Source organism: Eumetopias jubatus, unplaced genomic scaffold (assembly GCF_037043125.1).
Source record: "Eumetopias jubatus isolate StellerSeaLion01/CBP00866 unplaced genomic scaffold, mEumJub1_p1.0 scaffold_8, whole genome shotgun sequence".
Lineage (NCBI taxonomy): Eukaryota > Metazoa > Chordata > Mammalia > Carnivora > Otariidae > Eumetopias > Eumetopias jubatus.
The window spans coordinates 78,723,182-78,735,881 of NW_028274814.1; the positions used below are offsets into that span (position 1 = coordinate 78,723,182).

Below are 12,700 nucleotides of genomic sequence, written 5' to 3' on the forward strand. Positions count from 1 at the left end.
CTACTTTGGAACTTGGTGCTTTTTATTTACAAAAGAAAACTAATTAATAAAGGAAAAGTCTGAAGCTAATCAGCTGGAGACAAAGGGGCAAAGGTGGGAATCTGAGGGGAACAGGAGGGTGGCCTGCGGGGGGGGGGGGGGGGGAGGGGCCCTGGCTCTAAGGAAGCCGGAGGGTTCCAGCCTCTAGGGGCTTCCCAAGGACCAGCCCTGCCTTCCCACAGAGGCTCGGATCAATGGGCCGGCAGTTGGGTCTCCTCCTGCCCGCTGCGGTTTTTCCAGGAGCCTGAGTTCCCAGCTCCAAGGGGCTGGGATGGCAGGGACACAGGCCAGAGAGAGCACACGGGTCCTGCCCCCACTCCTCACTGTGGCGTGATCTTGGCCGCCTCGGCCCGGATGAGGGCAATGAGGTCCTGGTTGATGAGGAAGACGAATCTGAGGCTGGCGATCTATGGGCGGGAGAAAAGAGTGGCCTGAGGACAGAGGTGGGATTGGGGGCCAGGCCCACGGCCCGGGTCCCCACGCCCCTGGTCTCACCCTGACCTCTCCACCTCCCTCTCAGCTCACCTCCACCACGGAGTTGTTGCTGAGGCGCCATTTGGAGCCACACAGCACAGGCCGCCCATCAATGTAGATGGGCCGCCGGCCCTCATTGGCAATGAAGAAATCACCGTTATTTTTCAGCTTGATGACTCCTGTGGGGATGGAGGAGCAAAGGCGGATGAGGAGACAGGGAAGGCCTGAACACGGCCTCAAGTCCCCACCCACACTGCTTCCCGGGGACAGGCCAGAAGGCCCCCATGACCCCCAAGTTAGAGATCTTGAAATACCAGCTGCTCAGCCCCAGCTGCTCCATGAGGGCTCCCAGGGAGACCAAGCCACAGGGCCGGAGGGCAGCGAGAGGCTGGGAGGAGCACCCTCGCACTGCTTCCTGCTGGTACCTTGCTTCCGGGAGATCTTCCAGGCTGGACCCTCCAGAGACAGGTCCACGTCAATCTGGTTATCCTTGGTGGCTCTGCCCAGGGTGATCTGGGGAAATGGGGCAGGTGAGGGCTGGGACCTGAGGAATGGGTCTACACAGGCCAGGGAAAAATGAGAAGTCCGGGACCAGAACCAGGAAGGTCGGCGAGGGCGAGCCCGGCAGAGGAGGGCAAGCTGCGGGAGCAGACGGCCTGGGCCCGCTTACCTCTCGAGAGCGCATCAGGTACCGCACCATGCGGCCCCGCAGCACCGCCAGCGTCTGGTTGTCGAAGTCAGGAGAGCTCATGCCTGGGGGAGGAGCAGAGCCCGTGTCAGGCAGGGCCCAGGAAAGGAGGGGGCACCCAGCCACGCAAGCACAGGGGCCCAGGGTGGGGCGAAGGGAGGGGAGGTGCGGCCTCCCCGCCTCCTCACCTGTGATGCTGTCCACCAGCACCTGCCACTTATGCAGCTCCTGTTCCAGCTGTCGGATCTCTCGTTTCTGGCGCCGGTCGGCCACGGTCAGCTCTGGGGGGGGGGGGGAGGGGGGCCGGTAAGGAGGGCTGCTCTGCGGTCACCAGCACCTCGTACTGGCCCTCTGTGCTGGCACGGGCTTCTACCCCCTAACCGTGCCCCCGGGGTACACTCACCATGCTCCAGGACCTCATCTCGCATGTCCCTGTGGGGGAGAAGGACGAATCAGGATCCACTTCCAGCTCACCTGCCACTACCAGCAGGGCCTACTTGGCTCATTCGGGGGTCCCCCAGCCCCTTAGGAGGCTGCTCCTCTGGCCTTGGGCTAGCCTCCTTCCCCAGGGGTGGGGGGTGGGGGGGCTCGGCAAGGAGACCAGGTAACGAGCGGAGCATGGGGCTGAGAGTGGGCTGGGCGCAGTTCTCTGCAGCAGGAGGTAGGGCCGGGCAGCCCCGAGCGCTTTGTCCCCTGCCTGGGGCCCCAGCCACTCACTTGAGCTTACTGTCATCAATCAGGTCCTCTGCGTCGGAAAAGTTGAGCACTTGGTCCCCCTTGGGCAGCGGCTGCACTGAACAAAGGACGGAGAGCTGGTCAGCGCCGCCGCTCCCACTCTACCCGACGCTGCGGGCAGTGACTGAACCAAGGGGCCCAACTGGGAAGACTGGGCCTGTGGGGACAGTTCTGCGCCGAGGGCAACAGGTAACAGGGCACAAGCCCTATCAGGCAGCGAGCTAGTTTGACACAGAGCGTTCCTGACGTTAGCTAAGGGCAGAGGTGCTTCTAGAAAGAAAAGGGAATTAAAGTTGACCTCCTGTGTGTGTTTTTCCGAGCGCAGAGGCTCTGCATGGCCGTGAACAAAGGAGGCCAGGCTCTGCTGTTCGCACCCCTGAACCCGTGACCAGACGCCTACAGGAACGAGCGCTCGCCATGGACTTGGGCCAGGACAGACCCAGGATTCAAGCTCTGCTCTCCTGATTCCAAACCCACACGGCTCCTCTAGCCCATCACACGCTCCCCGACACTTTCTGCCACACGCGGCGGGAGGAGAGGCGCGGCCCAGCCAGCCCCACCACCCAAGTGCCTCCCGCTGGCCGCTGGCCGCTCGCCAACCGCGGGTCAGGGCGTCTTAGGGGTCACGAGATGAGTTGTCATTTTTTCCAAAAATATGAAATGGAATAGAGTATCAGAGTCCATCAGATATGTCGAGGATAGTTTCATGCAAGTTCTTCAGGTTTTTCACTGACCAAACTATCAAGGGGCTGGGGCCCCCAAACTCTGAGAGCCACTGCTAGCTGCTCCCAGGACCGCGGTGACAACTAGCTAGTGGCCAGGACGCCACCGGTTGAGGAGTCTGTCAACCCTGAGGGTGTCATCACTGCCTGCCCGGGAAGCGAGGGGGGCTGCACAGGAACCACAAGTGCTCCACCTGCCCCCAAGCTCCCTGAGGTCAGACCGTGTGGGAGACAAGGGACTGGGGTGCTCCCCGCTAGCTGGCTCCCCCCGCCCCCCACCACAGCTGCCTAAAACCCCACTAACCTAATGCTCAACCGACTCGAGAGCGAAGCAGCGTATATGCCCGTTCTTAGGGCCTCCCGGCACCAGCCAGCCAAGGAGAAACCCAATACCCACAGACAAGCCTCGTGAGGAGAAAAATTAAATCTCTAAGTTACACGCACCAACTTTCAAAGAAGCTAGCTCTAGCAGCAAAAAATAGACTTTATCCAGCGGCCACTCTGTCTGCGGGAATGCAGTGATGCCTGCCCTGAGGCCGAAGCAGAGACGCAGAAGTCGCAGGAATGAAGAGAGCAGCCCACTAAATGCAGAGATCCCCAGGAAGAAAAGACAGGGCCCTCCCTGAGAAGATTTCCTAAAATCCTCTTGCAGGAGTTTCTTTGAATAACCAGGAGCAGGAGGACCCAGGGAGTAGGTGGAGGGCATAGGCACAGCCTCATTTCCAGAACAGCGGGAACAACTCTGGAGATGCTGACGGGCAATACCGTCCAGAAGCGAGAGCAGGCAGCGTCTGCACTACGACGTACAGTGAAAGGCTGGCCCCGAGTCCCAGCCAGAACTGAGGAGTTGCACCCAGTTCCGTCACCTGCCCTTCCCAGTACCTGTCGTTGGGAGTGAGAGCCCGCTGGTGAGGGAGGGTAAGCAGAGGGCCTTCGGGCCCCCGGGAGGAGAGGAAGGCAGAGGGCCTGGGTGTGAAGGCCTAGTGGGGATTTCTGAATGGCTCCAAAGCAGCGAGAAGGAACAATGAATGTGGAAAGAGGGAAGGGGCAGAAAGACTTAGAAAAAGTACCATCTCCAGGATCCTAGCATCTCTAGGGAGGGAAACGGGGAAGGGTAAGGAGTGAAGGAGACTTTCACACTTTATTCATGTTTCAGTGTCATTACGTAATAGTAAAATAGGTCAAAAATGACAACACACACAGGAAATGGGATACACCTCTGCCATTTGGACTTTTTGCTCGGGATTCCAGGCAAGGCTACCCTTACCATGCTGCTGAGTATCATTCTAGCCACCTTCCTTCCTTCTGGAAGGCAGTGGTTTTGCTGCAGAGAGGTGCAAAACACCAGGGGCCACCGAGGGATCCGTTCCTGGGCACCTGAGGGAAGCCAGGCCCAGACAACCTCACGCACACGCAGTGCACCCACTCTGCCAGCTCCCGGAGCCAGTTACCTGTCTGGTCCTCCAGCAGGTAATACTGCTTCATGAGCTGCCAGTGGGCCTGCAAAGCCTTGGCGGTACGGGCCAGGTAGAAGGCATCGGGGTGTCTGTGCAGCAGGTCCTGGAACGTCTCCAAGGTGGGCTGGCTGGTCTGGAGGACAAGGAGCCTGTTCTCAGCATCTGGGTTTTCTCATTCTCGTCTCCGCCTTACCACCCCCACCCCCTGCCCCCACCAGGAGCTGGAAGAAGAGGGAGCCAGTCTTGGCTCTTCCTGAGGACCCCATCCACAAAGGCCCCTGCAGACGTATGAGCACCTGCAGGGCATGTTTCCAGGCAATGGGGCCTCCCCGCATCAGTAGTCTTCCCAGTGGTCAGGCCCCTACCCTGTCAGCCTTACCGATCCCACTTTGCTCAGCAGCTGTTCCTCAGCCTTGCTAAACAAGGCCTTGCTCTGGATGGCGGCAATGGCTTCTGGGTGCAGCTGTCTCATGGCTTGGCAGGCCAGCCTGGGGGGCGCGGGGGGGGGGTGGGTTGTGAGAAAGAGGGTAGGTTTGAAGGGAGGGTGTCTAGCAATCTGGGGTTCCTGCAGGCCTTTGAGATCCAGAACTAGAGACCAGGCCCTCAACAGAAAGAGCCCAAGGCTTAGCACAGCGCCTGTGGCCTCATGGGTTTGTTGAAAGCATAACACACACACGCAACTCAGCCAACTGAGTTTCCAGTGTTCACTCCCTTGAAGAGACTCAAAGGCACAGCCCGCAGGGGCCAGTTGAGGGAGACCCTGAGACCAGCTGCTGCTCCCTCCCCAAGACCTTCCTCTTTATTTGGCCAAAGCTACCACCCACTGCCCACCACATCCTCTTTCCAAAACTGAGCCCCGCCCACTTCCTGGCTGTCAGGACTGAGGCTACAGCTTAAGTGGCGCTAGGGACTGCGGAGCAGAAGACGGGTGCTAAGCATCCGACCAACTCTGACGATGATAAACGAAGTGGCTGAGCAGGAAGAGTGCACACTGCATGGGCGCACAGGTTTACTTAGAACTTGGACTTTTAGGGGCCTTCGTGTTCTTTTGTTCCAATTCCCTCTCATGGAGAAAGAAATTATGGGAGGTCAGTGTGGAAAGGTTGGGAAGAGACCTGCCCCAAACCACAACGCATACAGTGGTGGAACCAGGGCTCCTGGCACTCATTCGGGTGTTTTTTCCCATGCTACTTCTTCAGCTTCCAGAGCCCCTTGCCGCCGGCATCAAGCCAGGACCAGCAGGGTTGGCAGCAGGAAGAAGCTTCCCTCCCAAGCCTGGCTGGTTTCAGTATCATCCCAGAGGATGCAAGGTCCCATGAGCCCTGCTTCCCAGGTCCCTCCCTTGGCCCTTTGTGTAATTCTGTCTGTTCCAGGAGCCAAATTCTGCTGCTCCCAGTACCTCCCTGCTGCGGGAGCCAACCCCACTCACTTGGAGATGACAGGATCGTAGAGCAGGGCGTACCAGCGCTCCTGGACCTCCCGGAGGGTGAAGCGGCAGCTGAACTTCACGCCCAGGTGGACCGACGTCAGGTCGTTGGTCTGCAAGGCCCCCGATGGGTTGGCCCCAGCCTGAGAGCTGGGAAGAACCCTTCGCTTGCTACCCCCAGGGTGCTGCTGGGCTAGTCTGGGGGCTGGGGACCGCAGGCTGGGGAAGGAGGGGAACGTGCAACCTGCGCTGGGAAGCACTACCTGTAGCACGGCGTTGATGAGCAGGAGGTCATCCGCCGGCTTCCAGCGGCCCAAATCCTTGGTCACCTGAAGCGGCTGTTTGCTCTTCTTCACACGCTTGGTAAGTCCGGGCGTTGGCGCTGGGCTGGGCGGCACAGGAGTGCTAGGGGCCTTGGACACCTGGGCAGAGGACAGGAAGAGACCGCGCTCAAAGCCAGCATTGGGGCAGCTTGGGCTTCAGGCCCGGAGCTTCCCATACTGCGTGTGGCAGCCCAGCCCTCTAGTCCCCCCCATCCCCGAAATACTTCTACATGGTCCTTGACCTTATGGGGTCTTCTCTTTGCTCATGGCACCCTCAACCCCAGAGTGGAGGGTGGGTGGGGAGGATACCAGGAAACCACGCTGACTGGTATGGTGTCTAGGGCCAGAGCAATGCCACCTGGGGGTTATTTTTACACCCAGCAATGCTGGGAACAGGCTGTCTGCTCCCAGAATAGATGCACACTCTACGCCTCCTACACAGAATGTGATACAAGACGCACTGACAGGGTGGGTGTGTTGTGTGTGTGTGTGTGTGTGTGCGTGTGTGTGTGTGTGTGTGTGTGTAGGGGGGCATGCGGCAAGAAAGGGGGAGTAAGGAGAAGAGACGGGCTCCCAGAAAGGAGGGAGCTGAGGATGGGGCTGGGGCCACCGGATGTCCTCACAAGTCTCTTCTGCAGGGCTTTTGCCAGCTGGCAAAGGTGGTGGGGAAATACAAAATCTGGCCCCCACCCCCATACCTCGCAATCTCTCACCTTCTTCTTCTCACTGGAGGAAGGTTCACTCCCTGAACAGCGCCCTGGTTCCACCCCACTGGCCCCCTTCGCCCGGGTAGAGGACTTAGCCAGGCTGCTCTCCACCAGCTCATCATCAAACTTCTTCCTCTTGATGAACCTGTGGAGAGTCCAACCCAGTGAGCATCCCGTGTCCGTTCCCCTCGTACCCACACACACACCTCCAGCCTCTGAGACAGCGCGGGGTTCTGGCTGGCTGCTAACTGCCCCAGCGCAGTGGACGGGGCACAGAACTGCTACGCTCCTCCCCTCTGAGATGAAAGGGTGCCACACCACAGATTTCATGTCAGAGACCTAAGATCTCCCTCCCGTGCCCACGTCCCACAGAGAGGGACTTGGCAGGAAAAGCACAAAGCTCTGCCATCACTTAGGCCCCACAGGGGCTCAAACAGCCATTCCCAACAGTGGCTAGGGCATGCAGCACCTAACGTCCTTGCCCAGGCCCTGGCCCTCTGAACCCTTCCTACCTGGAGGAGCTTCTCCGTTTAGGGATGGTGCCCAAGGCCTGAGAGGAAGCCCGCTTCTGCCCTGCCAGCGACTCCTCATCCTCTGAGCGGCTGGCAGTGCCTGATGCCATCAGAGATGAATCTAGCAGTCCCTGAGAATCTAGAAAAAAAGAAGTGGTGAACTCAGGTCTCCTAAGTGCCCAGCAGAGCCTTGAGCCTCTGAACATGGGACCCCTCCTCTGCCCCTCCCTCCCCACCCCCAGCCCTCTACCAGCCCTCCTGGCCCTTCCCCTGCTTCCTTGACATTTGAGGTTTTATGGTGGGAGTTCCTTGGCCATCCAGATCCCATCTGGGCTCAGACCTGGCCCAGACCTTCCACGCTGGGCAGTTCTCCCGGTGCCACGTGTCATGTCGTGCAGCACATGGTGCTCAGGTCAGACTGGTGATGCCGACACACCGGGCTCTGGGCATAACTGCTCCCTCTGCCATCAAAATGCAGCCATGCCAAAGAGCGGCAGCTCAACAGCAAGTCAGTCAATTGCGGCCTCTGCCGAGAGGTACGTGGGTGGTGCTGGCCCAGGGGGAGGTGGCAATGCCCAGCCAGGATGAAAAGACATACGTGCCAGGCACGGGGTGGAATCAGCAGATGCTTGGCGCCTGAGCGTTTGGGGAGCTGGCCCGGCCTCATACTACCTTTGTCCATCCTCTTACAGTCCCAAAGCCACTGGTTCCAAACCACAGGGCTAGGAGGAAGGGTCCCACAGGCTCATCCAAGGATTCTGACCAGGTGAGCTTAGAGGCTGAGAGGAGATTCTGCAAAGGAGAAATGAGGCTACCTGAGGCTCAGGTTTCCAACGGGCCAGCCTCACCTCCTTATACTGGAGCAGCTCCCCCCAGGATCCCATAAGCTAGGGAAGACACAAGAAGAGACACAAGGTTCTGTTCTGCCAATATGACACTGATAAACCAACAGCTTTCTAAAGGTCACCAGCATCTTTGAGAAAATAAAAGCTATGCACTCCAGAAAAATGTACAAACACATAGCATTTTACGGGGTCCACAGACCTCTATGATTCTACTCCGAGTCGCTAGGTGAAGGGCCTCGACTATAAACGAAAGCACGAAACAAGGGATTACTGGCTCACTTCTTATCGCCCGTCGCTGCCCACTCAGTTCAGTAGCACCCCCCTTGCCCTCCCAAGCCAAAGCAGGGAAACGGAGATAGAACTCCGATTAGTCCATCTCTCTCTTTTTTCCATTTGCAGCTTTGGCTGAAGATTTAGTGGGTGGTTCCGCGTGGAAGCTAAAAAACGCGGTCTGGGAACTGAGCAAGTATCAACCGCCCTGGGGCGCCTGCTCCTAACCCCGGGAGAACTCAGGTACTGGGGACTCTCTGGGGCGTGCCGCTTGCGGGCCCCGCCCCTTCAGACCAGGGCGGCTCTCAGCACAGCCTTCCCGCCCTGCCCCAGGTGCGCTAGTCACGCCGCTCCGCTCTGTAGGATACGGCTGGATATCCTGACACCTGGGGAGCAGGTGAAGGGCCTGATTACGCGGGCCGAAGGAGGCTAGGTCTGCACCCCCTGCCTTCCCCCACCCCCGTTCTCCCCCGAGTGCACACCCAAGGTGGGGGATTAGTGCAGGTCTGTTCTGGGAGCTCGGGATGAGAGTGGTGAAGTCAGCCCTGCAACTCAAAAGCAAAGCACCGAGTGCACCCCGATGCTTTCGCAGCCCTGGTTTAAGCCCCACAGGCTGGTGGAGAGGGAGGGGGACTAACTCCCAGGCCAAGTCTCACCCCACCTTCGGTTTGCCACCTTTGCGCATGCGTAACATCTCGGACCAGATTCTGGCCCTGTCCGGCCCACGCATGCGCAGATTTTCAGGGCGCTACCGGGGCGGGGCCCCAAACACTGTGGGGGGTCTTCCCCCGCGGCACTCTGGAAAACTCCATTTCGTCCCAAACTCTGCTCAGAACCCTCGGAAGCGAACCGCGAGGTCTCACCATTCCTAGGCTGCCAGCTCCAACAATTTCTCCGCGGCGACAGCAGCAGCCGCAGGGCCAAACCCGGCTTCCGTGAGGCACATCTACTTCCGGGTCTGCGAACTAGGGGCTGCGCGATCCCTTCCGGTTCGCCCCGGGAACGTGACGAAGGGGGCGTGGTCACCGCAGTGACCGGATCACCGTTTTGCTAACAACCGAAATTAAAGGTTTTCCCACTTGGGACAGCATAGGGGGAAACATCAGGGATTATAGGCCCCAGAAAGATTACTCGCTTGGAGAGAGCGATTAAAGGGAAAGACGAGTCTTGGGGAGGGATAGGCTGAGGGGCGGGTCTGGGGTAGGGCTGGGCGGGACACTCGACTTCGGTTTCTGAATTCCCACGGGATATAGGAATCTGGTAGTTCAGGAGCTGTTGTGCGTTGATTCCCCCAGCGATTTTAGAGAAATTACTCTGTGTTGGGCTCTGTGCTACGCACAGCACGGGGAGATGATGTGGAGCTTGCTCCAGCCCAGAGAATTTTGGCGTACTGAAGGCGGGGAGGTTGATGTCTAAGGAACGGATGGAGGGTCGTGGGCCCGATTCCTAGAGGGAAGAGGCCCTGAGGAAGGCCAGTGTCAGCCAGATCCCACCAGGACTGCTAGAAGCTGTTGTGGACCCCGGTAGGTAAGAAAGAAGTGCAGAGGAGAATAACCTGGAGGGAAGCTTGGGATGGGAGAACAAGCCTACCGGAAAAGTTTGGGGATGAGAAACCAAACAGACCTCTAAAAGAGGGTTTCTGTTTGTTTTAGGTTTCCTTGGAAGGGCACAAAAGTGTAGTAGCTCCAGAGAATCATTGCAGCTCGGAATGAGGAAAATCCTAATTCTAAAGCTGTCCAGCAGTTAGGGCGGTCCTTTCAATGGAGGTGTCAACCACATGTCCCCTGGACATTGCCAGTGGATGCAAGTGTCAGGGAGGAGGCTAGCCCTTCTGGCCCTGACAGTGTATGATAGCTCTTTGCTTCCAAAATCCCCAACTAATTTACTGGCCTGTGATCTTAATAACCTATTTTGTCTCCCCTGAAAGACTGAGTTTTCTGATAAGAGGCGTGTAGACTATGCGAGATATCAAGATATTGTATGGTATCTTTACTAGATGAGAGTTATCTAGGAGGTTTCTAAGGAGAGGACAGTTGAGCTGAGATTTGACAGTTGATAGGAGGTCAGTCATGCAAAGAGCTTGGGTACCATGACCATAAGAGGGGACAGCATAGCTGCAAAGCAGAAATGAATTTGGTGAGTTTGAGACACAGGAAGGAGCCCAGTATGGCTGGAGAAGGATGATCAAGAAAAAGAGGGCTGGAGATGAGAACAGAGGTCATCAGGGGCAGACCACAGTAGCTGTTGTAGTTCATGCATGGATTTGGGCCTTTCTTCCTAATGCTTTGGAAAGCTCTTAAAGGATTACAAGGCATCCTTGCTGTGGTATTTAATTTTTAAGATGATTCCTCTAGCTTTGGAGAAGGATTTTAAAAGAGGAAGCAGAGAGATCAGGTAAGAGGCTATCTTGGAGCAATCCACGTGAGAGGTAAGTCCAGGTAGTTAGCTGGGTTGCAGGGGCAGTGGAGATGGACAGAAACAGTGACTCTGAAGTACTTTTTGGAGCTAGAACCACAAGGACTTGCTGATGGATTGGATATGGGATATGAGAGAAGGGGAAGAATCAAGGATAAGACCTAGGTCTTTGGCCTGAGAAGCTGGGTGGATGCTGGAGCCCCCTTTAGAATATATCCAGAATCTGGCCCTATCTCATTGGCTTGCCCACTCTCTCCTGACCCAAGTCCCCGTGATGCCGGCTGGCTGGGCCTGAAGACCCAGAGGAGATCCCACAGGACCAGTCAAGAGGATCCTTGGCTTTGCACAGGATAGAAATCAAACACAGCTGAGAGGAAATGAGAGCTGTTTATTGAAGATAAGAGTGTGGGTACACACACAGCATCCAGGAGACTCAGAAAGCAAAGAGTGAATTTCCTTACTTAGGGCCTGGGGTTTTTATTTGGGGTGGTGGTCTGGTATTCCCGCATCCAGGAACAAAGGCAAGTGTTTAGGTGTCTTCCATAAGTTACTTATGCCCTGGAGCTAGGGGTCTTGATGAGTCAGTGGTCTTGGGAAGTGTTCCTGACATCCCGCCCAGTCACACCTTAGATGTTATCTATTGTGAACTCGTTAAATTCTGGACCTTTACAGGGAGTGTCGTGTCTCCGATCAGAGCTCCCCCCCTCCATGAGGGGTGACCAATCAGGTGGAAGCCAGAGGGGTGGCACAGGCAGAGAAAGGGATTCACCCAAGATAGAACAAAAGAGATAAAAGTTGATTGAATACACTGCAAGCAAGGGGGGGGGGGCAGGATAGCAAAGGAGAGACTCTGGATTGAGGCGGGGGGGGCTGTATTTAAAGGGGGAAGATGAGATTTGGGGTTCTATGGAATTTCCCCTTTTTTGACAACTTGCCTGGTTGTAAGTAGCCCATTGGTTAGTTAGGGCCTGTGGCTATTTTGAGGTGGATCACCTGATGGACCTGTCTGTATTCCACCAAGGGGTTGCTCTGGGCCCTTTTTACATTCTGTTGCTCAAGCCTGTTCCCTAAAAGTGGCCTCTACTAGGAGGACATACATTATCTGTCCTATATGTATAAGGCAGGGGTGCAGGTCCTAGCGAGGACAGGAGGAGGAAATGGGACAAAAAAAAGCAGTTTTTCATGGAGTCTCTTTAGTTTCCCTGTCTCACCCTGGATCTGTCATCTCTCACCTGGACCATTGCAGGAGCTGCCTACCTGGTCTCCCCACATTCAGCCTCCTGCCCCTCCCCCAATTTCTAGCTGCTAGGGTATTCCTATTAAAATGGAAATCCCCTCATGTCAAGCCTCTGTTCAAAATCCTCCGTTGTCTTTGGGTTAAAACTTCTGGTCTAGCCTTGTTACTCTAACCTCATCTCCTGCTCTTCTCACTTGCCCCTTTTAAAAAATTTCAGTCCCCATCCCTTGCACTCTCTGCCCCTTCCCTGCTTTGTTTTTCTTCTTGATGTGGGAAACAAAGGCAAAAGAAAAAAACTACATTTCCTTGCTACTTAGCAGCTCATTGACAAGTCCTTGAAATAGGCAGAGTGAACTTCCTCTAGGAACTCCGCCGCCTCAATGTTAATACTTTGCTGAGGGCAAAAGGCGATCTTAGCTTAACATTACCCTGACCCTGCAGGCTCCTGTGATTCTACTTTAAACATAGAGAAATTCCTTTGGAACTTCCTCTATCTCTACTCCGCAAGATATATGTTAGCAATCATTCTCCAAGCATATGGCCCACTGATAGGCATCTGAAGGGTCACACGACTGAGGGTTTACTAAACAATAGTAAATGACCACTAAAGGTCCTGGAAACCTTGTTTCCAAAATTCCTTAGAGACTTAACGCTGTCCCTAGCCCCCTCCCAACTTAAAAGTATATAGTCAGTCACCAGTCACAACCCCAATGCAGTTCTTTCTGCCTATGGGTCCTGTTCCCGCCCTTTAATAAAACCACCTTTTTGCACCAAAGACGTCTCAAGAATTCTTTCTTGACCATTTGCTCTGAACCCCAACATTTCACATCATGCTTAGCCCTTATCTTCT

The 12,700-nt window shown here is 56.1% G+C and overlaps 1 protein-coding gene across 3 annotated transcripts; it reads right to left on the reverse strand.

Annotated features, from left to right (window-relative positions):
- Position 1: 1 nt before the first annotated feature.
- On the reverse strand, positions 2 to 9,169 carry MCRS1 (microspherule protein 1). Of its 3 annotated transcripts, XM_028125630.2 has the most exons (15): positions 9,062 to 9,169; positions 7,756 to 7,875; positions 7,084 to 7,222; positions 6,578 to 6,716; positions 5,805 to 5,963; positions 5,545 to 5,654; positions 4,495 to 4,603; positions 4,110 to 4,248; positions 1,919 to 1,994; positions 1,605 to 1,633; positions 1,390 to 1,482; positions 1,184 to 1,266; positions 939 to 1,026; positions 565 to 692; positions 2 to 446 (listed from the first exon to the last, which is right to left on the reverse strand). In XM_028125630.2, exons 2-15 carry the CDS (start codon positions 7,763 to 7,765, stop codon positions 360 to 362), a joined length of 1,389 nt encoding a protein of 462 aa, XP_027981431.1. In that variant the 5' UTR covers positions 7,766 to 7,875; positions 9,062 to 9,169; the 3' UTR covers positions 2 to 359. The 3 variants fall into 3 exon arrangements, with proteins under 3 accessions (XP_027981431.1, XP_027981432.1, XP_027981430.1); XM_028125631.2 differs by lacking the exon at positions 7,756 to 7,875 and having other exon boundaries at positions 9,062 to 9,167; XM_028125629.2 differs by lacking the exons at positions 7,756 to 7,875; positions 9,062 to 9,169 and adding an exon at positions 7,424 to 7,671.
- Positions 9,170 to 12,700: the final 3,531 nt, after the last annotated feature.